General features: G+C 28.1%; 1 protein-coding gene across 1 annotated transcript in view; it reads left to right on the top strand.

The window, feature by feature from the left end:
* The window catches only part of LOC100213836 (GPI ethanolamine phosphate transferase 3), a 42142-nt gene that overhangs the window by 10779 nt on the left and 3449 nt on the right, over window positions 1-27914 (top strand). Inside the window, exons 3-5 of the mRNA XM_065816368.1 lie at window positions 7049-7219; window positions 20852-21038; window positions 21158-21311. Coding sequence (XP_065672440.1) covers window positions 7049-7219; window positions 20852-21038; window positions 21158-21311 — 512 coding nt within the window. The remainder of the gene's footprint in view (window positions 1-7048; window positions 7220-20851; window positions 21039-21157; window positions 21312-27914) is intronic.

Below are 27914 nucleotides of genomic sequence, written 5' to 3'. Positions count from 1 at the left end.
GAATTAATGGTAATATCATCAGCGAGCATTGCCACATTAGATGTGAAACTTTTTGGTAGATGATTCATACAAATTTAAAAAAGTATCGGACCAAGGGTAGAACCCCAAAGTTACAGGAAAGAAGAAAAGTGCTGTCCATCGAGGGTAACTTTTATCTTACAATTAATAAGGAAGGATATATTGTAAGAAAAGAGCTTATGGAGAAGACCAGCATGCCAAACTTTATCAAAAACTTTATAAATGTAGAGAAGTTATTATTATCAACAAATCAGCTGCAGAATGAGAAGATCAAAATCCATATTGATAATCAGAAAGTAAGTTATTAGATTTAAGATTAGAGATTAAGTGTTTTTTGATTAAAGCCTTGCTTATCGTAGGAAGAGGACTAACAGGACAGAGGTTAGACAAGTCAGATTGCTCTCCAGATTTTTTGAAAACAGGGATAACAAATGCCGTATTTTAGCAGGCTGGAAAAAAAGACTCTGATAAGCACTCCTTAAATAGTTTTGAAGGTATAGATGACAGCTTCTGATAACACTTATGTAAGACTATAACAGGCATGTTGTTATACAAGACTATAACAGGTATGTTGTCCAGACCACAAGCTGTAGAAGAGTCTAAGCAGGAAATCGCTTTAGATACAAAAGCTGAAGTGATATGAATGTCAAGCAATGGATCAACCTGTTTGTCGGCAATATCAGGTAGAATGTGATTAGTTGAATCAAGAGATGAAATTGATGAAAAGTTCTTAGCAAATAATTCAGCTTCAACAGAGAGGTAAAATACCAGATTCAGGATTAGAAAGGTAAAATAACAGATTATTATAGACACTGCTTAAAATTCTCCTGAAGCTTAAAGCTTAACTTCTAAGATAAAATGCGAGATTTTGTGACTTGAGAGATGGATTTTAGCATTGGGCAAAACCTTTTTACAATGGTTTTTAGCAATAGTAAACAAATGTCTGTTTTCTAGAGAATTGTTTTGGTGATGGATATGGAAGTAATGGTTACAATTGGAAATTGCAGCAGCACAATAAAGAGAAACCATAGAGAAGAGTGAGGCTTGACTTGGAATCATCGATAGGGAATAAAAAATTCCATGCCAGCCTAAATCCAAGAAATTACATAAAAAGCACTTTGTCAACAGGAAGACAAAAGACTTCTACCCAAGGGCCATCATTAAGTAAATGAGTCCTAGTCAGTTTTAAGGTAGTTATAAGAGTTACAATGATATGGAATTTCTGATGTTGAAGAAGAATGAGGAAATAGTTTTAGAGAGATCAAAGCGTGATCAAAAGCACGTAAAGGTGAATGTGGTGAAACTTGGTACTGACTAGAATCAGAAACAAGACATAATTCGAGTAGATGAGATTGTCTGGAAAGTGATTTGAAAAGTTGACTATTCGTTTTAGACATTAAGAAAGGCAACAGTTGTGGGTCTTAACGCCTTCAGAGTCACTGACATTAGAGCCAAACCATTTAGTGCGATGAACATTTAAGTCAACAACAACATTGGAGTTTCAGAGCTGAACCCTCATTAGGAGGTAATAGAACTAGTTGCCTAATCATAAAAACAGAGACACAAGCAAAACCCATGCAATATAGTCAAGAAGATCCAGCATTCGACATCTTAAACTGGAAATAATGTATTATAAATACATCTGCACCAGCTTTACAGATTAAGAAGGGGTGTGAGGCTGGTCAACAGATAGAATCGGTTTGTCCCTTAAGTCTTTGCCTTGGAGGTCTTATACAAGACAGTATCCAGATGCATTTAACGTCTGCTCAAGATGAGTATTTTTATCGAGACACCATTTCTAACCTTTACTCAACCATGTCAGAGTTGGCTTCTCCTAGCCTTTGCCTAAAATAGTGTATCCTAAAAGGCAGCAACACATAAAGCAGGTTGTACTGGGTTACAAGTAAACAGTAGCAGGATACCCTGAAATGACAAAAGTTTTATATATATACAAGCTATCCTAAGTAAATAATTTTGCAGTATGGAAATTTAACAGAAACCATGCTGTATATAGGCATTTCTTTGCACAAAAATACTATTTGCCATACATAAAAACAAAAACCAATTGTTGCCCAAATACATTCAATGCTGTTGAAAACGATGTAGATTTCCCCTTATATATATATATATATATATATATATATATATATATATATATATATATATATATATATATATATAGATAGATATATATATATATATATGTGGGCAATTCCATTTTTAATATATAATATATATATATATATATATATATATATATATATATATATATATATGTATATATGTGGGCAATTCCATTTTTAATATATAATATATATATATATATCAGGCCTTGTTAAGAAGCGTTACGCAGCTCGCATTTTGCTTGCGAAAAGGCGATTTGCCTACGCGTTCAGCAGTTTTGCGTTACGCAAAAACTTATATCTTTTAGAATTTTTTTAATTATCTTTTGATATCGTTTATGTGACGTTTATTTTGAAGAAATAAAGTCGTAAGTAAAAGCATCTAACCACAATTGTAAACTAATAGATTTTTTGTTAAAGAAACAGTTTGTTTAATAATTTTTTTTATTGTTGTTAAAAATTAGTTAAAAAAAATAAAGTGTTTTAAGTTTTTTTTAAGTATCTTAAGGAATTAAATATACAAATTCCTTTTAAATGTAAAAATTATTTTTTGTCATAATAGTTTAAAAAATGCACAATTTATTTTAATGTAAATATTTTATTAATAAGATATTTTGTTTATTGTTAATTCAATAACGTAAAGTTTTAATGACGTTCGTTTAATTGATGAAAATAAATTAAAATCACGAATATGTTATGGGTAACTGATAAATAACAAAAAAAAACTCTCTATTGTTTAAAAACATTATTAAAAAGAGTTCACAAATTAAATAAGAAAAAATTTATTAACAGTAATCAAAAACAATAATCAAAAACCAACTGTAAAATCATAAGAAAATAAACAAACATTATTTTACGTTTCATGAAAAAAATATTTTTTTCAAAATAAAATTTAGCTCATATTTGAAAAAAATAATAAAAATGATTTTTTAAATAAGAACTTAGATTTTATTTGTAACTTTTGTTCTAGTGAGAAAAAAACTAACTGTTTGTATGATTTTTAACGCTTTAATAAAATAACTTTAATTACAATGCGGTACTTGAAAAGACGCTAGTGACACTATATAACTTCTAACGATGCAAAATATATTTGCTGAGTTGAGTTACTTAAAAATGCGTTGCGCGTTTTCGCTACGCAGCGAAATCTCGTAACAAGGCCTGATATATATATATGTATGTATGTATGTATGTATGTATGTATGTATTTTATATATGTATTATATATATACATATATATATATATATATATATATATATATATATATATATATATATATATATATATATATATATATATATATATATATATATATATATATATATATATATATATATATATGGGCATTTTTAACTTACGTTACATGTGCAACAACTTTTCAAATATTTAAATTGTAGATTAAACTTTTATTTATTTTTTATGAAAGTTGTTAGTCTAAAGAACAAAATAAGCTAAAAAGTTTTGAGTCTGGCCAAAAGAGGACCAAATTATTACGAGAAATGCCACTTAACTTACATTACACGTAAAATAAGGTAAAAAATTGCTTTAACTTTTAGATCATATTTCTGCAACTCAGTAAAGCGTTTGTATTGGAAACTTTCACAAAATGTTAAGAATTCTATACCAATTTAAAAAATATATAAAAATTTATTAGAGGTGACCAGCTAAGGAAAATAAACTTATTTTTTTGATACTATATATTTAAATTACATTATATCCTTTATGTTACTGAGCAATTATTATCGTGGATTTTTTGTATCAATTATTAAGAGTTAGATTTTTTAGAGTTACGTAACAAAAGAATTGAACTCATTCATTAAAAATAATTAAGAAAGGAAATTTTTAAAAACTGGTGGTCACTCTTCCTGAGTGATTTTTCATAACATTTATTTATATTATTATTATTATATATTTATGACCACTACATGCTGGTCTTCTCCATAAGCTTTCTTCTTATGGTGTATCCGGCAATATCTTTAAGATCATTGAATCCTTCCTCTCCAATCGTAGCATAAAAGTTGTCCTCGATGGACAACATTCTTCTTCTTATTCTGTAACTTCAGGGGTTCCTCAAGGTTCTATCCTTGGCCCTATACTCTTTTTAATTTACATTAACGATCTTCCAGATATTCTCACATCTAAGGTGGCATTGTTTGCTGATGATACTACCATTTATTCTTGTTGTGATAAGAAACCAACACCCTCTGATTGCTTGGAGGGGGCATTTGAGCTTGAAAAGGATCTCACTTCTGCTACAGCATGGGGCTCACAGTGGCTGGTGAACTTTAATTCAGATAAAACTCAATTTTTTTCAGCCAATCGTTATCGCAATAATTTAGATCTTCCTATATTTATGAACGGTGATGTACTTGATGAGTCACCTACTCTTCATCTTCTAGGATTAACTCTTCCAATCTTTCTTGGAAACCATATATCAAATCGGTTGCAAAATTAACATCTGCTAAGGTTGCATCTCTTTATCGAGCTCGCCACTTTCTTACTCTGGATTCTATTCTCTATCTCTATAAATCTCAAATCCGGCCTTGTATGGAATACTGTTGCCATATCTGGGGCGGATCTTCTAATGATGCCCTTTCTCTTTTAGACAAGGTGCAAAAACGCATTGTAAACATAGTTGGACCTGCTCTTGCAGCCAACCTTCAACCATTATCACATCGTCGTAATGTTGCTTCTCTTTCTCTTTTCTACAAATACTATAATGGGCACTGCTCTAAAGAGCTAGCGTCTCTTGTGCCATCTACTTAAATTCATTCTCGTGTTACTCGTCATTCAATTAAGTGTCATCCTTTTTCTGTGACTGTTCCTAAGTGCTCCAAAAACGCTTATTCATCTAGTTTTTTTCCTCGAACATCAGTTCTTTGGAATTCGCTTCCTTCATCTTGCTTTCCTGATTCATATAATTTGCAATCTTTTAAATCGTCTGTCAATCGTTATCTTGCTCTACAAGCTTCATCTTTTCTCTTCCAGTAACTTCCAACTTTAATTAGTGGCTGCTTGCAGCCTTGTTGGAAGCGAAGATGTTTAAAAAAAAAAAAAAAAAAAAAAAATTTAAGTTATCAAATCAAAAAGAGTTTTTCCGCAAGACCGAGAGCAACTTTAGAAATTATTTTAGTTTGACAACTTTATTAATACTTATTTGAGTCATTTATATAAGAAAATCTTTGGTTTTGTTGAAGTTTTTACTTAAACTTTTTACATTTATGGCTATTGCCTTATTTTCATTAGGTTGAATTTTTAAAATGCTGCAATGTATTTTTATTTAAATCTTTTCAAATATTTTTCACGTAAAAACTGCTATCACAGTTTAGGAGGGAAAGGGGGTTTAGATACATGTGATCGTTTTTGACAGGAGGGAAACGGTTAAGTATTGACAAATATAGGGTGACGTACTTTATGGTTGACCCCTTTTAATTGCATTTACAAACGATTAGTTTCACTAAAACAAAAATAAAAAAGGTTCTCACTGATTTTTTTTTGTATATTAGGAGAATAGCAAATCTTTTTTTTTTTTTTTTAATGTCTAAATAAAAATATTTACATAATTCTTATTTTTATTTATTAATGTTTTTATATGTCAACCTATATAAAAATACATAAACAATTAAAAAAACAATAATATGAATAATTTTAATTAAACATAAAAAAATCGATTTATTTTTTAAATTCTCCTAATATAAAAAATAGATTTATTTTTAAATTCTCCTAATATAAAAAATAGATTTATTTTTAAATTCTCCTAATATAAAAAGTTTCAGTTAAAACCTTGTCAAACCAATGTGATGAAATAAGAATTACTTAATAATATAATTCATTTTGTCAACAAAAAAGCGCCAGAACTGTAGTAAATGCAAGTAGTTTTAACTTACATTACAAATTTAAAATAAAATGTGCTTTTCAAAACCTTATATGTAAAAACGTAGCATTTAATATTCTTTCACATATATTATTAAAAAACTTAAGTTTTTTAACTAAATTTTAGAAAAAACAAAACTTTATCTTTTTTTTTTTAACTTACATTACATGAAAATGGCAAAAGTTCTTTCTTTATTTCCTTTAAATATTTACATTTTATAAGGTATAAAATCTGACCAACAACAATTTGAACATGTTAGTTCCATTTTCACGCTAAATTAACTCTGAATATGCCAATAAATTCATGGTTAAAATAACATTTGACTAAAATTTATTTAACTTTTTTATCAGGCAGCAATGAGAAAAACCGTAACCTTCGGAAGCATAAAAATGACTTAAATTAATTAGTTTTAAAATTAAAATCTCATGTGTCTACATCAATATTCATTTGCTAAAATTTGAGGAAAAAGTAAATAAAATTTGACTACTTTTTCATTTTCCACCATGGAATTGCCCATAATTGTATGTTACACATATAATGTTATATAGACCAATCTCTAACTTTATTTTATGTTAACTTGACCATTCAGAAGGATTTCAGAGAAAAAAAAACTATAATTGAGCTTCATTTTCATTTTTGTGATTAAACTTGATGAAAATAGTAATCTTTCAAGAATTTTATTGCGCAAACTTTTCTTTGTATTATGCAATATCTAAAGAAGCTTGAAAAAAATATGAGGACCCATCATTGAAAAAAAACAACAGGTTTTCTGAGACCAAATAAATACCAATTTTTGCATTTTGTAAATCATTCCAAACTTTATGCAATTATAAAACATGTAAAAATAGCAAGTAATGCAAAGTGCAAACTCTGTACATATTTTGTTACACAATATGCAAAAAAATGTATATATTGATGTTACATATATGTTGATATATAAATGATATATTTTTCTTCAACTTTGTTCTCTTATCTCATGAAATATATAGTACCTATCAAATATATTTTTTTGATTACATATATATTTATATATAGGCAGTCTTCCTACATTTGTGGATGCTGGTTCCAATTTTGATAGCTATGAGATTACAGAAGATAATATTCTGGATCATGCTTTACGTTATAATAAAAATATATCATTTATGGGATGTTCAACATGGACTGAATTGTTTCCTAAACAATTTTACCGAAAGACTCCTTATTCAGGTATCCTTTGATAACAGCCAGGTTATACTTTGTATTTATGCTCACTTTTAAAATGCTGTGCTTTTCAATTTTTTCTTATTCTAAATCAATTTTTTACAGTTATACTTGTTTCAAATATTTTCCTAAAACTATTTCTAATAATTTCTCTTTCTCTAACTCTCCTATCACATTTAAAATAAGTTCTACTGCACCTGGAAGTATAATCTTCTAATAGCACTTGGATGTATTTTTAGCTCATATTAAGTTTAAAATGTCTCAGCGCCTCTTTTTATAAATATCTGTGCATAGTATGTTTTTAAACACTTTATTTCAACTTTTAGTTACAAAGAAGATTGCAGAGTAAATATATAAGTAGATAAATACTGTTTGTATATGGAGTAAGTAAATATTGTTTGTGAGCAGACCTTTTTTTTTTGCAGAAAATATTTGAACCATTAGGATCAACTATTGGAATGATTATCAGAAATTATTTTTTCTTTTTTATGAAATGGAATAAAAGGAACAAGAAAGTTTTTCATAATGCTATGCTTCACGCTATATATATATATATATATATATATATATATATATATATATATATATATATATATATATATATATATATATATATATATATATTTATATATATATATATATATATTATTTTTTATTACTTATATAAAATAAGCATATTTATATAATCATATCAAATTATTATTTTTTACTTATATTGAACAAGCATATTTATATTTTTGTGCATGTAATTTTATAATATATAATTTTTATCATTAAATAAATTTTAGAATAAATTTATTTATTGTGTGAAATTTTATATAAACTAATTTAATTTTAATGGGCATAAAATAAATTTGCCTTAAAAAATCATTGGCAAATTAAAAAAAACTAATTCAAACTATCTAACTAATGAAAAGCATTTTTTTAACTTTTTTCACTCTCAATAGTTTGTAAAAAATAAACACATGCAGTTATTTGGAAAAGTAACTTGCTTGCCTAGCCATCACATTTTAAATACAGATAAACATATATATATATATATATATATATATATATATATATATATATATATATATATATATATATATATATATATATATATATATATATATATACTACTGTGATCAAAAAGTAAGGTGAATTTTTTTATAAAATGAAAAATCTTTATTTATTCTTCCAAATCTGTATCGTCCCCCTCAAAAAAATCGCCCCCCCCCGGGCCCCAATGCACTTTTGCCAACGTTTTTTCCAGTCTTCGAAGCATGCCCAAAAGTCCTCGGTAGGGATAGCCTTCAATGCGCGTGTCGATTCACTTTGGATCTCTTCAATGGACTCAAAATGATTTCCCCGGAGTGGTCTCTTGAGCTTTGGGAACAGCTAGAAGTCACACGGTGCTAAGTCGGGCGAATACGGTGGTTGTGGAGCAACATGGGTAGAGTTTTTGGCGAAAAACTCACGAAGAACCAGTGCTGTGTGCGAAGGCGCATTATCGTGGTGCAAAATCCAAGAGTTATTGGCCCATAATTCTGGTCTCTTTTTGCGAATAGCTTCACGCAAACGTCGCATAACGCTTAAATAATATTCCTTGTTGACAGTTTGGCCAGTTGGAAGGAATTCGTAGTGCACAACACCACAATAATCAAAGAAAACAGTCAACATGACCTTGATTTTTGAGCAACTTTGACGCTCGCCTTTTCACGGTATTCACTCGATTGGTCGGTTGTTTCAGGGTCGTATGCGTAGACCCAAGTCTCATCGCCAGTAATAATTTGTTTGTAGACGTCTTGATAGTCAGAAAGCATTGCTTCACACGTTTTAACGCGACGCTCTTTTTCAAAGAAATTGAGAAATTTCGGCACCAAACGTGATTTGAGTCTTCTGAGGCCCAAATGATCCTTCAAAATCGCTTGCACCGACCCAAATGATATTCCAACCATGTCAACAAGGTCTCGAATGGTTAACCGACGATTTGCAAGCACCAATTCTTTGATTTTGTTGATGTGGCAATCATCAATCGAAGTCGATGGTCGTCCGGAGCGCTCCAAGTCATCAACACGTTCTCGGCCTTCTTTGAAGTCTTTGTACCACTTGTAAACATTTTTTTGAGACATAGTCTCTTCACCAAAGGCCTTTTGCAACATTCGATACGTTTCAGCAGCAGAAATATCATTCCGCAAACAAAATTTAATAGCACTTCTTTGCTCAACAAAATTAGACATCGTGAAAATCGCCGAATGCACTTTTGGTACTTCAGAAACAAGCGTAAACAAAAAAAAATAATTATGAGTTTGACATGTAATTTGGCGCAAATGTTAATGACATTCCTACCAACTTAAAAATAAAAAAGATTGGACGATTCGAATAAGGCGGGAAGTTTAAATTAAAAACTCACCTTACTTTTTGATCACAGTAGTATATATATATATATATATATATATATATATATATATATATATATATATATATATATATATATATATATATATATATATATATACATATACTCAGATTTCTTTCAAATTTGAACCAGTGATACCTATTAATATAACAAAAAAAAATGTGAAAAAAAAAGTTTGAGCTCCCAAATCCAAACAGTTCAAAAGTTGTGACATTTTGAAATTCACCTTAAAACGCCCTATTTTTTTTCCACTTTCGCCATTATGAACTTTGTAGTAGTACTTTTAAATAATTTAAGATCTAGTGGAAGAATGTGGCTAAAAATTGGTACCTGACCATTTTTGAGGGTGCTGAATTCAAAAATGTAGATAAAATAGTGAAATTTAAGTTTTTTGACAGTTAATTTTTCATTTTAAAATGGTCAGTCAAATTTTTTGTTCTGTTACCATGGGTTTCATTAATTCCCGGAGTTGCCCAAGTCTCATGGATTCAATTTTTTTTCAAAGGAATTTAGGTGATCCTAGGCTATCTTTTTAAAAAAGATGGTTTTGGTTTCTTTAAGCATAATAAAGATTTGTCATTTTGAAATTTACACAAAAAATTTCTTTGCTTGGCCACTATCCTCTATTATAGATTTCATAGCGATACTTTTGGTGTGAATAATTTAAGTTCTAGGAGAGAAATATGACTGAAAATTTGTACCTGGCCATTTTTAAAGGTATTGAATACAAAGATGAAGAGAAATTAACCCAATTCCTAATATTTTAGAAAAATTTTTGAATTTTAAAATGGTATAATATTATTTAACCATAAAATGGGGTAACATTTTCACAAATTACCTGATTCTCATGGGTTCAATTGTGGTGTGTAAAAACAGTTTGTTAAGGTTGGTTTTGATTTATACATAAAGTTTTGTGAAGTGAATTATCATGAAAAATATAGTTTTGCAACGCCTGCTGTGATGTATAAATATAGTTTTGCAACGCCTGCTGTGATGTATAAATATAGTTTTGCAACGCCTGCTGTGATGTATAAATATAGTTTTGCAACGCCTGCTGTGATGTATAAATATAGTTTTGCAACGCCTGCTGTGATGTATAAATATAGTTTTGCAACACCTGCTGTGATGTATAAATATAGTTTTGCAACACCTGCTGTGATTTATAAATATAGTTTTGGGATGTCAGTTATGTCTCCTAAATATAGTTTTGAAACAACAGTTAACAATTACGAATTTCAATAAGAAAAAATTTTTTAATTTTAGATGAAATAATTATTAAATCTTGTTTGGTAATTCAGTTTCTTAGTCAAGGCAAACAGCCAACAGTGCTTCATTGGAATCAACCTAGAAAGTGAATGTCATCTCACAACATATACGTCGTTGCTGGGAATTGAACGTTTTGAAGATATTTCTGAAAATGAAATAGAAGTATTAATGTGGAGGACTGGGCTCTCAATAATAAATGTCAAACTAACAACTTGTCTCCATCATAAACATGTTTATTTGAAGCGTTATACAACTAAACTAACACGGTTCTGCAATCCATGTAATACTCATAACAAAGTTATAAAAGGTATTTATAGTAATCATAACTTTTAGTTTTGTGAAAATGTTGTGACTTAAATAATGAAATTATTGGCAGCCAAATTCTATTTTAGCTATATTTAACCTTTTAGCTGACTTCTTAAAGTGCACTATTAAATGCCATACAACTTTAAACTTTAAAGTTCTTCCTTTTTTTAGGTAGTCTTCTTGAAATCAACTTTTTTACAGCAAAGTACTTATGCAGTAAAGGCAAATTTGTAGTTCCAGGTGCAAAACTTTGTCCACAATGCAGACATAATTTAGCATCAAGTGAAGAATCAGAAGAGACTGAGTTGGAGAACTGAAGATAATATGGAAAAAGAAATTATACTGGAATCAACAAGATTATTGCTCAACAGTACTTTATGCAAACTTGAAGTGTCTCCTCTAAAAGTTCATTTACCCAAAACCTCTAACAAGCCTTCACTTTGAGAGAGAAAGATAGAGCAAGTTGAAGAAGCACTTATTAAGAAGCTTGCAACTGCTCTGGATGTAACCAAATCCGATCTTGTTGCACCAAAAAATGAAGTTCTAAAGGAAATTCAAACCAAAGCTGGCGATCTAGACTTCCTTGTAGAATGCATGAAAGAAAAACTTAAGGTTTCTAACAGAAGGCAGCAACTTCAAATTTTGACACTACCCCCAAAATCTTGGTCTATCAGAAAAGCAGCAAAAGAGTTTTCAGTTTCCAAACACAAAATTCAAAATGCAAAGTTTTTACGCGACCAAAAAGTCATTATAGTATACCTTATGTGCTCGAACGGCATCGAATCTGTAAAGATGCTATAGAACTTGTAAAGCTTTTTTACTGTGATGATGAGTATTCAAGGCAAATGCCAGGTAAAAAAGACTGTGTAAATGTTGGGGGAAAAAATACAGTTCAAAAAAATTGATTTTGTGTAACTTAAAGGAACTCTATGTGGCATATAAGACAAAGTATCCAGGCCATAAAATTGGATTTTCTAAATTTTGCAGTCTTCGGCCTAAATGGTGCATCCTTCCTGGTCCAAAAGGTACACATTCTGTTTGTGTGTGTTTAGTACACCAAAATGTTAAATTAATGTTAGTGCTATAGGCCTTGAAACATCTTACCATGAAATCATTGAAAAGATAGTCTGCAGCAGAAAATCCTAAGTTTGCAGGATTCACCGATGCAATTGTTGTCCTGTCATACAAGCTGCCCAAAATTATTTCCAGCAATGTTTCATACAAAATGATGATCCAAAAAAGCAATATGACAGTGATGAAAATGAACATTCAGTGGATTTCAAACAGTGGACAACAACAGATAGAACTGAACTATTAACAATAAAACTTCCATTAAATAAATTCATAAAGCTTCTGTGTGAAAAACTTGATAATGTTACTTCTCATTCATTTATAGCAAAATCACAATCTAGCTATCAAAAAAGTTTGCATTTTAGTTTCTTATTTTTTAACACAACATTTGAGCATGTAACCTAAAATTTTAGCATGCAACTAATATTTTGAAGTAATACCTAATTATTAGAATAATAATAAAAGAAATTATTATTTCAATGTGTTGTATAATAAATAATATTTCAATGTATACTTTTGAAAATATTGATCATAAATATGCAAGTTATGCAAAGCAATATAATCTTTTATTTTCTTTCAGAGACCTAAACTTTCCAAAACATTTTATTTCACAATGAGAGTAAGGCAACTCCGGAAATAAGTGAAATGCAAATTATGATTACAAGAAGAAAAAAAAAGGACTGTTGACATTTTAAAATTCAAAAATTATTCTAAAATATTAGGAATTGAGTTAATTTCTCTTCATCTTTGTATTTAACACCACTAAAAATTTTCAGTCATATTTCTCTACTTATTCACACAAAAAATATCGTTATCTATAATAGAAAATAGAGGCCAAATAAAGAAATTTTTTGTCTAAATTTTAAAATGACATATCTTTATTATGCTTTAAGAAACCAAAACCATCTTTTTTTTAAAGATAGCCTAGAATCACCTACTTCATTTGAAAAAAATATTGAATCCATGAGACTTAGGCAACTCCGGGAATTAATGAAAGCACAACCCATGGCAAGAGAACTAAAAATTTGACTGACCATTTTAAAATAAAAAAATAACTATCAAAAAATTAAAATTTCACTATTTTATCTACATTTTTAAATTCAGCAAAAAACAGTATATTATTTGTTCCATCTCAAACTTTTGGGCAAGTGTGATTTTATACTCTTGTTATAAGCTGAATGAGTAGTCACTGTTCTCCAAATTGACCACCAGGTTGAAACTCTCCCCACTCCCAATTTTTTTGCATTATATCAATCATATGCAATAGTAAACACAATTTATGTTGCCAAAAAAATCTGAACTAAGTGCTAAGTATGTAAATTTTAAAAATTAAAACATATCATTTTTTGCTTTTTTTTTACTATATTTTAAATATAGTCAGCCATTATGGCATTCAAAGTAAATTATTTACGGCTTCTTTCCAGATATAATTATTATTTTCCAACATGGCGACAGAATTTAAAATGTGTACTTGTGCAGTTTGCTTGACAAATAAAGGTATCAGATCAAAATGTCTAACGTTTATCACACCCTCAGTATGCAAAAATATTCAAGAATACATTTGGCTAAACTTTGATATTGATGTTTGTCCTTCAGTAGTTTGTTCCAACTGCAGAAGAAATTTGTTTAGTCTAAACAAATGAGAAACTGCATATCTTTCCAACTGGTTAGAGAGTATATCAAAGGTACTTTTGTATGAGTTAATTATTACTTATATATATGTATATATATATATATATATATATATATATATATATATATATGTATATATATATATATATATATATATATATATATATATATATATATATATATATATATATATATATATATATATATATATATATATATTAATTAATTAAATTAGTAAAAAACACTTATCTAACTTTTTCTTCTACTTGAAGTTTCATCATTGCTGGATCATCAGGAAGAGTTCCTTCCTGATACTCTTCCTGTACTTTTCCTGATGATCCAGCAATGGTGAAACTTCAAGTAGAATAAAAAGTTAGATAAGTGTTTTTTACTAATTTATTATTGCTCTGAGATACATGTTGATACAGAGCCAAATACAACTGAGAAAATCTGTAGTCTTTGCTATTTAAATCTTGATATGAATAATAAATATTACGGTTTTATAATTGAAATAAATTTTATTGAAATGTATTTTTCCTTTATTTTTTATCAATCAAATCTGTTATATAAAAAAGTTTATAATGTAGAAATAATCCACAACTATTTAGATTCTTTTAACAAGTGCAAATATTTTGCACTTGTAGATATTGTTAACTTGTTTGTTCAAATAAATTTTTAAAAATTTATATTGTTTTTAATAACTTTAAAATTCTATATTGTTTAATAAATTTTAAAATCAAACTGTAAAGTTTGATTTAATAGTTTTATTGTTTTATTTCTTATTCAATTATTAGTTATTTTAAAATACTTGTTAAATTATCACTGTTAATTTTAGGCAGAGGAGTTCCTCATACTTGTTGCAAAAGTAGCGCTGTTAGCAATATCATAGATATCAGTGAGTCGCTTGGAGAGAAAAATGCAGAACAAATAGTTTCTGGATTGTTAAAACGCAAAATGGAATGTGAAAACATTGTAAGCGGACAGCAGTTCATGTTGTCTTCAGGTGGACTTCTTCTCTCGGTTACAGTTGGAGTTAATAAAATTAAGTCAAAAAGAAAGAAAGTAAATCAGATCTCATTCCAAACTATTATGGAGCTAGCGAATGAATTAGAACTTTTTAAAAACAAAACAAAAATTATGTTCTACTTTACGGAGGAACGTAACTGGTGTTGTAGAATCAAGTATTAATATTAAAATGACTGAATTAGAGGAAACTCTTGATTCTTTATATGAATGCAAAACAGAGGAACTGGTTGACGGAAATCAGACAGTTTTTAGAGATATAGTTTATGTAAAAAATACAACAGAATTTATTAAATTTACAACAGAAAAAAGAGGTATCGATAACCTTAATGCAATGGTAAGAATTTCTATAGATGGTGGTCAAAACTTTTTAAAAGTTATCATTAATGTTTTTGATCCAAAAAATCACTATTCTTCATCTGAAATATATAAAGAATCTGGCATAAAACGTTGTTATATTCTTGCCATTATGGAGTTGGTTTCAGAGGACAATGGCAATCTCCAAAAATTATTGGCTCCTCTAAAACTTGAAGAAGTAAATTTTAGTCTTGCATTTGATTTAAAGTGTGCAAACAGTATTTTTAGACATTCAGGTTACTCTGTTAAATGCGCCTGTTTGTATTGTGAAGGAGAATGCTCGCTAGAAACAGGAAAACTTAGAACTTTAGGCTCCATAGACCTGTGTTATGATCAATATGTATGTGATGGGAAAAAAAGATTGAAAATGCAGGAATACAAAAATGTTATGAATCCTCGTTTAATTTACTTACAAGAAAAACAAGAAACTCTTCTTGAACACATTGTTCCTCCACCTGAGCTCCACATTTTGATGGGAGTTGTAGATAAATTTTGTACTTTACTTTTGTGTGTTTGGCCACCTTTTGAAAATTGGTTGAAAACACATTACATACTAATGAGAGGGTATCATGGTGTAGGTTTAGATGGAAACAATGCAAATAGAATAATGTCCTTGTTAGATGTTTTAGAGAGAGATGTCACCTTTACTGCAGCAATTAATATTTTACCGATAGTTAATTGTTTGCATAAATTTTTATTAATAAAATCAGCAGTGTTTGATTTGGAACTGGGTATAGATATTTCTGTTAAAATTGAAGACTTCAAAAGTTCATTATTTAATCTTCAACTGTATACCAAAGATATTTTTGACTACAATTTAACAGTTTCATGGAAAATTCATATTTTAGTGTGTCACATTCTCCCTTTTGTAGACCACAATAATACTAGCTTAGGTAACTATGCAGAACAATGTGGTTAAGCTGTTCATCACAAATTTAAAAAAACTTGGGTGAATTATAAAAGAACTATTGGACACAAAAATTATGGAAAAAAGCTAAAATCTGCTGTAGTGAATTTCAATTTAAACAAACAATAGTGAAAATATCATTTGTGTTATAAATATATTTGTTGAGTGTTTTTTTTTTAAATATAATAGATAAATATTATTGTGTTATTTTGACAACCATAATGGCTGACTTTATTTTAACTTTAAAAGAAAAAAAGAAATGATGTGTTTTAATTTTTAAATTTTACTTAGTTCAGATTTTTTTGGCAACATAAATTGTGTTTACTATTGCATATGATTGATATAATGTAAAAAAATTCGGAGTGGGGAGAGTTTCAACCTGGTGGTCAATTTGGAGAACAGTGTAGTGTTTATCGCGCCTAGAAGATTTAAAAATACGGGTTTCACGAGCAAGGCATGATCGCGCCTTGATCACTTCATCACAAGCCCTGTATGTATATGTATGTATGTATATATTTATATATATATATATATATATATATATATATATATATATATATATATATATATATAATTTCACAAACAAAAAAAATACAACTTTTTATGGTACTAATATTTTCATGCCTAAATGCAATCATCAGCCATATAATACAAAACAAGAAACAAAAAACTGTTAAATCAAAAAGTTACAGTAGAGTGTGCTCTGTTTTCAAAACAAAACAAAAAACAAAAAGATAAGAAAAAATCTAAATATAAAAATGGCTAATTACCTATATCAAATTTAAAATTAGCTTTAAAATGCTAAGAGGGTGATTGGAATGAAGATGTATATAACTTTTTGTCATTTGGTTTACAAAACAGTCTAAAAGATTGGTCATTGAGGTAAAAGTGATACATTAAGAAAGTTCACAACTTTTATAATACATTTTATAGAGATAAAAAGGCTGTTATTTTAAAAAATTTGATTATTATGTTTTTTTATTGTATCCATGAGGTGGCTACTAGCATTTTTACAAACTACTAACCCATTGTCTTGGTATAAGCCAAAATTTGTTTTGTTATAATGCTGGGATAGCTGAAAAATAAGAAAAATTCAGACAAGCTCACGTACCTCTGCGCCGTCAAAAGCACCCGTTGCAACATTAAACAAACTACTGTTCTTTTTTATCAAAGGTTGCTTATTAAACAGCAAATGATTTTCGGGCTTGTTTAATTATTAGTTTATTTTTTTATTTTTAATGGTTACGTAATTTTCTACAAATTTATTTGTGTCTTTCAAAATATATGTATATATATATATATATATATATATATATATATATATATATATATATATATATATATATATATATATATATGTATATATATATATTGTTTCATTATTCTTCATTTTTTTAATTCTTGCTCTGAAAATGCCGTATAAATTAAAGTAACAAAAATGGGGGTAACAATTTGTTATCTAAACACTCTATAGTAGATATGTTTATTGTATCTGCTTCTGCTGACATTGTTATCTCCATTCAAATTTCTCCATTGTTATCTCCATTCCAATCTCATTGTCCATAAGTAGATTTTATGCTTTGTTTTATAAAGCAAAAAATTTGATTTAATTTATGGAGGTATTATGTTTAAGGATTATTTGAAGGTTTCTAAAAGAGCGAATAGAATTAAGAATAAAAAAGAGCAAATAGAATTAGTGTATATAAACTGTTGGAACTTGCTGTAAAGAAATGCTGCAGAAGACATCAAATAAGAATCCATACATTTTATCATGAAATAAAAATCACATTTTTGGAAGGAGTTTCTAGAAATGTCAATTTAGTATTTATTATTAGTCAATTATATAAGTCAATTTAGTTTAAATTTGTTTTGATATTTTATTAATTTTTTCTCTACTTTATATACTTTTTTTAGTTATGATCAATATGATCATAACTAAAAAAAATTTGACTTTATAAATTAAAAAAAATGCATCATTGTTTGTTGTAAATATTTTGTTGCATCAAAAACAATCCATCAGGATACATGTTTCAGAAGATTTTAACCATTTTTATGCTGTATGTTTGTTTCCATTTTTTGACTTTGAGAAAGAAGCAAAGCAAGGCATATAAAGCAAGTTAAATATCAGCAGAGTTATGCATCAAAGAGCAAGCATCAAAGTTAAATACCTGCAGAGTTGTGCAAGAATGATTTACATTATCTAAGTTTTTCAAGTTATTTAAAATTATTGGATTTGGTTTTAAAGAGCTTTCTCTAGTTCAAAATTATGCTCTTCTACCTCAAATTTAAATCAAACATCAATATACTGTTTGTATAGCAACAGTCTTAACACCTAACATTTAGTCTTGATTGATTGTTATTGTCATGGTTAGTTGTCATGGTTTTTCAAAAGTTGTTTTATTTTTATAAATCATGTTTTTGATCTATTTTATAATTCGCACTTAAGATGCATCTCCTTGTTCTATAGCATTTACATATTTTATGATTATAAAGCAATCAGTTTTATACCAGTAAGTCATACCATGTGCCTTATTTGCATGCTAGAAATATACAGTTGATTTGCATCTGTTTTTCTAAAAATTATTAATTTACTGTATTATGGGTAATCTTTTGTTTTTTACAAAAAAGTGGTATTACCCAAGATGGGCTTCAAATATGCATAAATATCCACACAAAAATTTTTTTATAAACTTATAGTTGAATTGCTATAACAATCATTATCATTCATAAGCTTTTCCAAAAACTTTTTTTTGTGTTGTAAGCTGTAAATCATAGCTATAGCACCAAAAATATTAAACATTAAAAAACCCACAGATACCATCAATAAATTTTAATCTTACCTCTTGTGAAGTTTATTAAACTTACTTGCTCTTTTTAAGACTAATTTAAGTTGTGCTGTTTCATCTTCATAATCCGTGGCTTTACTGATTTGCAAAGGTTTTAATACTCTTTATGTAGAAAAATAGTCTTCTTACTATTGTTAGTACGATAAGTTTAGTCGTAACTCTTTGACTAAACTTATCGTTATATTCTGATATTTTTTTCATGTGACAGCTTTGCAGTGGCTGGTGAATTTTTATTGCAAAAATAACTTGCTATTTGCTTTTGTTATTGCAATAATGGTGATAAAATGATGAATGACAAACTCATAATACTGATAAATGGCAAACTCTTTCTAAGTTCTCTACTTGACGTTTTAATGGATTATATTTCACTACTGACTTTTTATAAGTCAAATATCCATTGCAAAGTTGGCATCTGCTATGGTTATCTTTATTTATTATGGTTGGCATAAATTCTTAGAGGCAATGTGATATGGTAGTCCAGAAAACAGATTAAACCTAAATACAACTTTATAGAAACTTATTTTCACTAGGTAAGTAATTGAATCCATTATATGATGTTTTTGTTTATGTATGATGAAAATAAAGTTATCTAGTTGTTGTTGGATTAACTTATCAGATTTAAGTATACTTCAATTGCAAAAGATCATGATGTGAATTATTAGATTTAAGCATACTTCAATGGCAAAAGGTTTTGGCAGTTACAATTATTGATGCAATATTGTTGTAAAGTTATAATATAATACATTTAGTAATGATTTCCAACACTAGAAAAATGAGTTACTCTCACTTGCTTCTCACAAGTTTGATGTCTTGATTAAAAAACTTTATTTAAAAAATTATATTGTTATACCTTTATTGTAGGTTTACTTTGTAATTTCATATTAGGCACATTTCAGTTTGTAATTTCATATTAGACACATCCATAAAGTACATACGCAGTAAAACCGCTGATTTAGGACCTCATCTCCTCTTGTACATATCTGCATGCTTTTAACAACCTCCTCCCTTCCCCTCCTTCCCTTATGCATATGAAAGCATTATTAGCAACACAATCACTTCCTTCCCTTCCCCCTTCCCCCACCCTTCCTTACCCAATCTTATATTTTCAAAACATAAAAAACAAAAAAACTTTTAGTTAGTTTGACATTTTTTTGTTACTCAGCGTAATATTGGTTTTTTTAAACTCATGAAATTCAATGCTTATGTTAAAATAAAAAGAAATCAAGATAGGAGAGATGTAGAACGAGAAATATACAAACTGCATACTTACTTGCTGTCTTTAACAACCCCCCTTTTGTACCCATTCGTATGTTTTTGAATTACCCCCTCTCCCTATACCTGCATACAGACTTTATAAAAGACTTTATAACATACACAAAAAAAACGCAAAAGTAAAATAATATACAAAAAGATTTTGCATTCTGTAATTTTGTAATTTTGATTTGATCAAGACTAGCAATAAATAACAAATTATCAATAACACTGCGGCTTTAGTGCTAACTTTTTGTTTTGTTTAGTTTAAATTCAAATTTTTATTACTATGGATTATTCAAACAATCATTCTTTTTTGTACTTCTAAATCTATCTATTATCTTAATCTTTATCTATTATCTAAAGACTTGTAAATCTATCTATTTTGTTTTCATCTGTTTTGTTGCCCCATCTCTTTTCAAAGAGGAGGCTGACATAATGTTTGCTATTTCATCTTGTCTTTTTTTATTTGTTTGTTTAGAAAATTATATGTAGAAAGTTTATTTTTCTTTAAAGTATTTTTCTTTTAGTATTTCTATAAATAGAACCTTTAAATATTTTTTTGTGTGTGCAAAATATAGCTCTTAATGTGAAGGATTTGGATACAATTGATTATGGCATAATGAAAAGTATTGGTGCTGAAGTAAAGCGATCCGATTGGTCTATTATAATTGCTCATTTTCTTGGAGTAGATCATTGTGGGCATCGTTATGGTACTAACCATCCAGAGATGACAAGAAAATTAAGTGAAATGGATTCAGTGATAAGGTTGGCAACTAATATATTAGTAAATCCAGTGGAGTTATTGTAAAATTTAAATCATTCTACTGAAGTGTATATGGAGTATGTGGAGTAGTTCAATGCATATTTTTTTGACTTTATTCTAGCGATTTGACTGGTAATATTGATAATGACACAATTTTATTTGTAATGGGAGACCATGGGATGACAATAACCGGTGATCATGGTGGTGATAGTGGAGATGAAGTTATGGCTGGTTTGTTTGCTTACAGTAAAAGGTCAATTTTCAAACCATCCCAGGTGAATTGCATTTAATAGAGTAAATAATCTAATAAATCTATTAACAATCTATTAACTATTAAAACTATAAACAATCTATTAATCTAATAATATCGAGGGGGAGGGGGCAGAGAGCCAAAATTAACTTTACTTTAGTAGTTTAATAACTTTTTCATAATTTTTTATGCTGATTCCAAATTAATTAATACTTTTTTTTTTATTATTATAAATATTTCTTTTAATTGAATTTGAATAAAAGTGATTATTTTGACAATACAATTAATTGTTAAATTGAATGGAAAATAATTATTATTTAATATAAGCAAAGTAGAATCAATGATAAATATTTTTCTTTACATTTTATTAATAAAATACGTAATCATTATGTGTGGTTAGAAATAAATCAAAAAATTAGGCATTTCACATGAAATTAGTCCATGTAAGTAACAATTGGTAACGATTATTATTAACGATTATTAGCGAGAAAATGCAAAATAACTTCATAGCACTGTGGCCCAGTGGTTTGAGTTCTTGCATAGAGCAAGGTCTTAGGTCAATGCTGGCTCTGGCTAGATGTGCAACATTGGTAAGGAAGGAGGCATGAATTTCTTAGTTAAGTTGCTCTTCAATGGTGCTTTGTAAGTGCTTTCGTACCCTTAGTTCTTCTTCGAGCATTTAATAAGAAAAATTCGTCTTAGGTGATATTGGGTTGTTGTGAAGACTTTCCAAGTACTCAGCGTAGCTAAGGAGAGATCTGAAGAAAAATATTGCATTTAGGCCTTTTCGTTTTCAAAAAATGCCGTTTTATATGTGTGCGTTTTTATTTATTTTTTTTTTAAATCACGAAGCTCGTTGTTTTATTTTGTTTACAAATATTCAGTGATTTTATTATCTACAAGTTTAAAGGTTTAGCTTAATACTATGGGGCAGAAGTTATATAAAAGCTGAAACGTTTTTCTGTTTCTGTTTAGTAATTTATTCAAACGGCTATAAAGAGATTATGGAAGTTAATTTGAAAACTAATGTGAAAACTTTGATTTTAATTTTTTTACTGTTTACAGAAAGATAAAATAAGAAGTTTTTAGTCATTTATTTAATATTTTAATGCTGTTAACTAGAACACTTTTTACTTTCGAATAAGAGACATTTTTGGAATGTAAATATTTATTACATTTACTTCAGCTGTTTTTATGATGCTGCACCATCGTGTTTTATGTATTTTAGTGGTAGTTTTGTTTTGCTTTATGCTTTGGTTAAAAAAAAATTTATAAAAGAGCAATACATTATATACAAAAAGCTTAAATTATACTTTTCAAAAATATATAACAGTAATAGTCGAAAATGAGCGGAAAAGACAAAAAATTGAAGTTTAAAAATTTTTGTTTTTAAGAAATGCAAATCGATCAGATCTCTCCTTAACTACGCTGTGTAGAAATTTTTTAACATTAAGACATATTTACAAAAATATTTCTAAGTTATCTAAATTTTCATTTCTTAAATGGTGTGGATATTTAAGTTTATTACCACAATGAATTGTTGTAATTAAGGGCATTTCAGAAGCTGATTGCAATGAGTGCCTGATGTTCAAGGTCAATGTTGTTTGTAATTTTTTTATCAACTCAGAAAACTTGATTAAAAACATAATACTCAATAGTTATTCCATTTCTGTATCTTTTTCTAAACCCATAATACTTTTATCTTTTCTGTTGAAAAAATATAGCTAAATTTTGCCAAACTATATTTGCTAAAATGACACAATCAAAAATATGTTATTTAAAGCTACACATTAAAAATTTATTTTATTGGATAAAACAAAAAAGTTTGTTTAATACCACATTTTATTTGTATATATAATTTATACACACAAAAATATACAAATAATGTTTGTATATATTTGTTTTGCATGATGTTTCAATTTTGCAGATTACTGTCAACGTGGGTGACTATGAACGCTTTTTAAACATTTTTGCCTCATAGAAGAAAACTGTTAGCCTAATCGCTAATTTTTTTTAACAGAACATTATACTGTCCAGCTTCCTGCAAAAACCTAGGCCTGATTAACACTGCAGTAAATACATTAATCTAATTTTGTATTTTAAAATAAGATGAGAATGAACAGATGATTTGCAGTGACAATGAACACTGCATGTTTTTATTTTTTTAGATTATGCATTGATTTGTTTTGCTTTTGGATATGTGCCTAAGCTTAGATTATTTTTTAGAATATCTAAAATGGATTTGTTAAAAACCACTAGAGCGTCGTCACAACCTGGGTCCTAATTATTTTCTGGAAGGCATTTTATCACCTCTGTTTTGTTCCTCCAGTTGATAATATAAGTAATTGCTTAACAAAATTAATTTTCTGTTGAACTACCAAGTGTGATTTGCCCACCTTGCTTTGATCCACAAGTTTTACTTTTTATGTAGTGTTCCTAATAGAATCTTATAAGTTTTAGAAGCCTTTCTTATAATAAATTCGTGGTTTTTCACTTTATTTATAGCTGTTTTAAGGTCTTCTTAAGTGTAACTTGTTTTATAACATAATTTCTTTTCTAATTTTAAGCCATAGTTCCTTTAATTAGAGAAAAAAAATAATTAGATACAGACAAGCTCTACTCTTAATTTTGATTTTATTAGAACATTGTACCTGAACTTAATGTTTAGCAACTTATATGGTGTTTTGATATGCAGTGCTTGTGATGTAGCTTGATAAGTCACTTAACTACCCAAACCACATAACTCTTGCTGTTTATATGCAATTAAGAAAAGCTAAAAAAGGCAAATTTTTTGTGCAGCCAAAAATTAACTTCTATATATTTTATTTAAAGCCATTGAATTAAAATAACACAACTTGTTTCTGCGAGTAGCGGCCTTGGTCGTCAAGGTTCATGTTTTAGAGTTATAGAGTTGAGAGAAGGTTATAACCGCAATTAAGTAGCCTCCTTGTTTGTAGTGGCCTTCTCAGCCTTGGGGAGGTGAAATAACAACAACAAAAAATTTAGCTATATCGTGTCTTTTTTCACCTTTTAGTAAACTTGGTACTAATATTCGTTTTGACAGTACATGTTGTAGTTGATATAAAATTTTAAAAGCCTGTAGAATAGACAGATAAGCATGAGTATTATTTTTAACAAAAAAATTGTACTCGTGAAGTACATACAAGTTTCCAACATGTTCTCTCATCAAATGAGCAAATATTTTGCAAACTTTTATGCACATGGTATTGCATGTTTTAAGCTTACATGCGTTTCACAAGTACAAGGCCACACCCATAACAGGGTTAGTCATGAAAAAGGTACATATTTTTTTTGTCTGACAAATTTCCACCGTGAATAGAGTATAACAGTTTTTATACATAGTTTACTGCTTGTGGCCTTGTGTTGAGTACCTACATAATTTTGCAGTTTTTTTAAGTATAACAAACTTTATGTAATAAAGATCTTATGTGAGTATCAAATTATATATCTAAAATGTTTAGACATTTGAGAGGAAAGATTAAATAACTAGCAATTTCTTGCATTTTGAAATTTTGTTAATTAAATGATATTTATTTCCTTTATGAGCATTTGAACTAATTTGCCCTAATATTTTAATATATATTACAATAATATTATTCCAACTTGCTATCTAGTTTAAATTAATAAATTACTAACTTGCTACAAAAAATGGTTGATCAGATTTTGTATTATTCTGAAAATAGTTCAAGCTAAAGAGTATATTCACTGTAAATACATATAAAAACCATTTTATATATAAATACAGTCTAAACAAGTTTATTTACAGTATAAGAATTACAGTTTGTTAATAAATTTAAAAATTAATAAAGGAGTTATAGAAACTAAAATTTGATTTATCAGTTGTAAAATAGAACATTTTTTTAAAAAAAATCTAAATTTATTTGGATTTTTTTAAAGTGGGTTTTTTTGGGTTTGGTTTTTTTGCCAACCTTGGGTGGTTGAACTGGTTACTTCAATTTGGTTTGTTGCAAACCTTTGTTTAACAAGTTTAGGTGTGTTTTAGGTCTTTGTCTTGTTGAAATATCCCTAGAAAATGTATCTTTCAACATGAGGAACCATCTTTTCCTCAAGAATATAGTGAAGTGAATATAGTGAGTGAATCCTCAAGAATATAGTGAAGTGAAGAGTATAGTGAAATTGGTCTATAATGCTATTTATTTGATAAATAGACCCAACCCTACTAAAACTAGAAAAACAGTTCCAAATTATTTTCCACCACCATGCCAGACCATTTCTCTTGTGTATTAAGGATCCAAACCTTTACCTTTAGATCTATGTATCTTCAAATTGTCATCAGGACCTTTCATATTGTACTTTGATTGATTGCTCCACTCTGTTTCTATCATTAATAGTAAATGTTTAAGAAAATTTAGAAATTCAAGGCTTTTTTCACTGCTTTGAAGCTCAGAAGTCCTAAGAGTTGTTGTTGTCCACCAAGTGTTTTTTTGAACAACTAAAGTTTCAGTTTTTGAATGGTGTCATCAGCGCTTTTCTTTTTGAAGTAACAAAGTATGTTGAAGTAACAAAATATGATTCTTTGTGAAGTAACAAAGTATGTTGCTTCATTGGCAGAAAAATCTGTCAGTGAAGTAACATTTTTTCCGTGGTTTTCCACCATTATGTCCCATTTATAAAAGACTGCCTTTATTAAATTGTTTGAGTATTCAACATATATAAATGACTTGTTAATAGAGTCCTTGATAGTAATATCTTTTTGTTTGACTCCTTTCTTATAATCTTTGATAATACTTTCTCAAAATACTAAATCATACTTGTTTCTTGCCATTATAAAAGACCCCAAAATGCCCCAAAATTTAATGGTAAGACTGAAATCTTTAATATTTTAAAGTTTTCTCACCAAAATAGCACAAAGCTGTGATCTCAAGTCCATATCATTCCTTATAATATGACACGGTCTGCAAAAATTAACACTCAGTCAACCTTTAGAATTAGGGTCGACATTCGGTAATGTCGAATATTTTTCCTGATTCCGAGGGTTACTTAATTGTTTTTTATTAGTGGTTTTAAAAAAGTTTTCTATATATATATAAACAACATTCTTACATTAAAATACCAATACATGCAAAACAACAAATTTATTCATTTTCAGATAATCGTATTTTGTAAAACTCTTTTTCTTATATGTAATATTAAAGATTTGATTCCATTTAAAGATTTTTTTTGAGAAAGGAAATCCTTTATTTAGTAATTGAAGTTAAAAAAAATATTTTTTCATAAAACCAAATAAAATAATTTTTTTTTTGGTTGTTTATGTTTTGGAAGACATATATTTAATAAAACTGTAAAGATTTAATTTTATAGCTTACAATTCTAAGCTTTAAAAATCATTTTTCATTTTACTATTATAACCAATAGGTTTATTTCAGTTTTCTCTTGAAAAAAACTATTCAGCTTATTTTCCGTTTCTTTTTTTATTCTCACGTGTAGCGTTTTATACTAAGTTTCTTTAAGCTGGTTTAGAAGATTTTGCAGCCGTGGCGCAGTGTTTAGAGCGCTTGCTTTATAAGCAGGATATCCAGGTTCGAAACGAGCTCTGGACATATTTTCGCGTCACAGTAAGGAAGGAGGTGTGAACTTCCTGGTTAAATGCACTTTCGCTCTGTGACAAGACCATTAGGACTTCTTGGGGGACCTAAAAAAAATAAAATAATAAAATAAAATAAAAAGATGTTGAAAAAGGCTGTGTCATTGACACATTAGATTTGAAAACGTTTAATTAAATGGTTCTGAAATAGCTCATGCTTGTTGATGAATGAGATGACCCAGGATACTGAAATCTAGCAATACCAATTATAGCATATAACACTCACCACTCCTATAGATTAGTCTTACAAAAAAAAGTTTTTTTACTTTTTGTCTAATTTTTAACTAAAAAAATTATTCAATTAGAATACGAATTCAATTTTTGACAAAATGGTAACAAGATGGTAATAAAACTATTTTTAAATAAGATTTGGTTCCTGAGTTATCACAATTCTGAATGAAATAAAAAACCATAAACTCGCAACTTTTTCAAACGTTTATAAAAAAAAATTTGACTATAAATAGACTATTTGACTATTTGTTTTATAAATAGACTATTTGGCTATTTGTTTTATAAATAGACTATTTGACTATTTGTTTTATAAATAGACTATTTGGCTATTTGTTTTATAAATAGACTATTTGACTATTTGTTTTGTCATATTCAAATAAAGGAGAAAGAAAATTTTCATTTATGAAATATTCATTTGGGTTTCCATTTCAATATTTTAATCATTGATTGAAAAGATAGTTTCATTGGTTTGCACTAGTTTACTTATAATATAGTTTATTTTTTTTAAACTTAATAATTATCAAATAAAATCTATTATACATATTATTGCTATTTTAATTTAATATTAATTTTATTTTTAAAAAATTTTATATAACATGATTATGCTCAAAATTAGTATATATTATTTAAATTTGATACTATAAATACTTTTTTTTTTTTTCTAGATATTTTTTAATTTAATACTATAAATACTTTTATTTTTCCAAAAAAAAAGTTTTTTGTACTGTATGCAATTTTGAAAAATTTAAAAAAAACTGCATTATATTTATT

This window comes from Hydra vulgaris, chromosome 13 (assembly GCF_038396675.1).
Source record: "Hydra vulgaris chromosome 13, alternate assembly HydraT2T_AEP".
NCBI classification, from domain to species: Eukaryota; Metazoa; Cnidaria; class Hydrozoa; order Anthoathecata; family Hydridae; genus Hydra; species Hydra vulgaris.
This window is presented reverse-complemented; position numbering and strand designations above follow the sequence as displayed.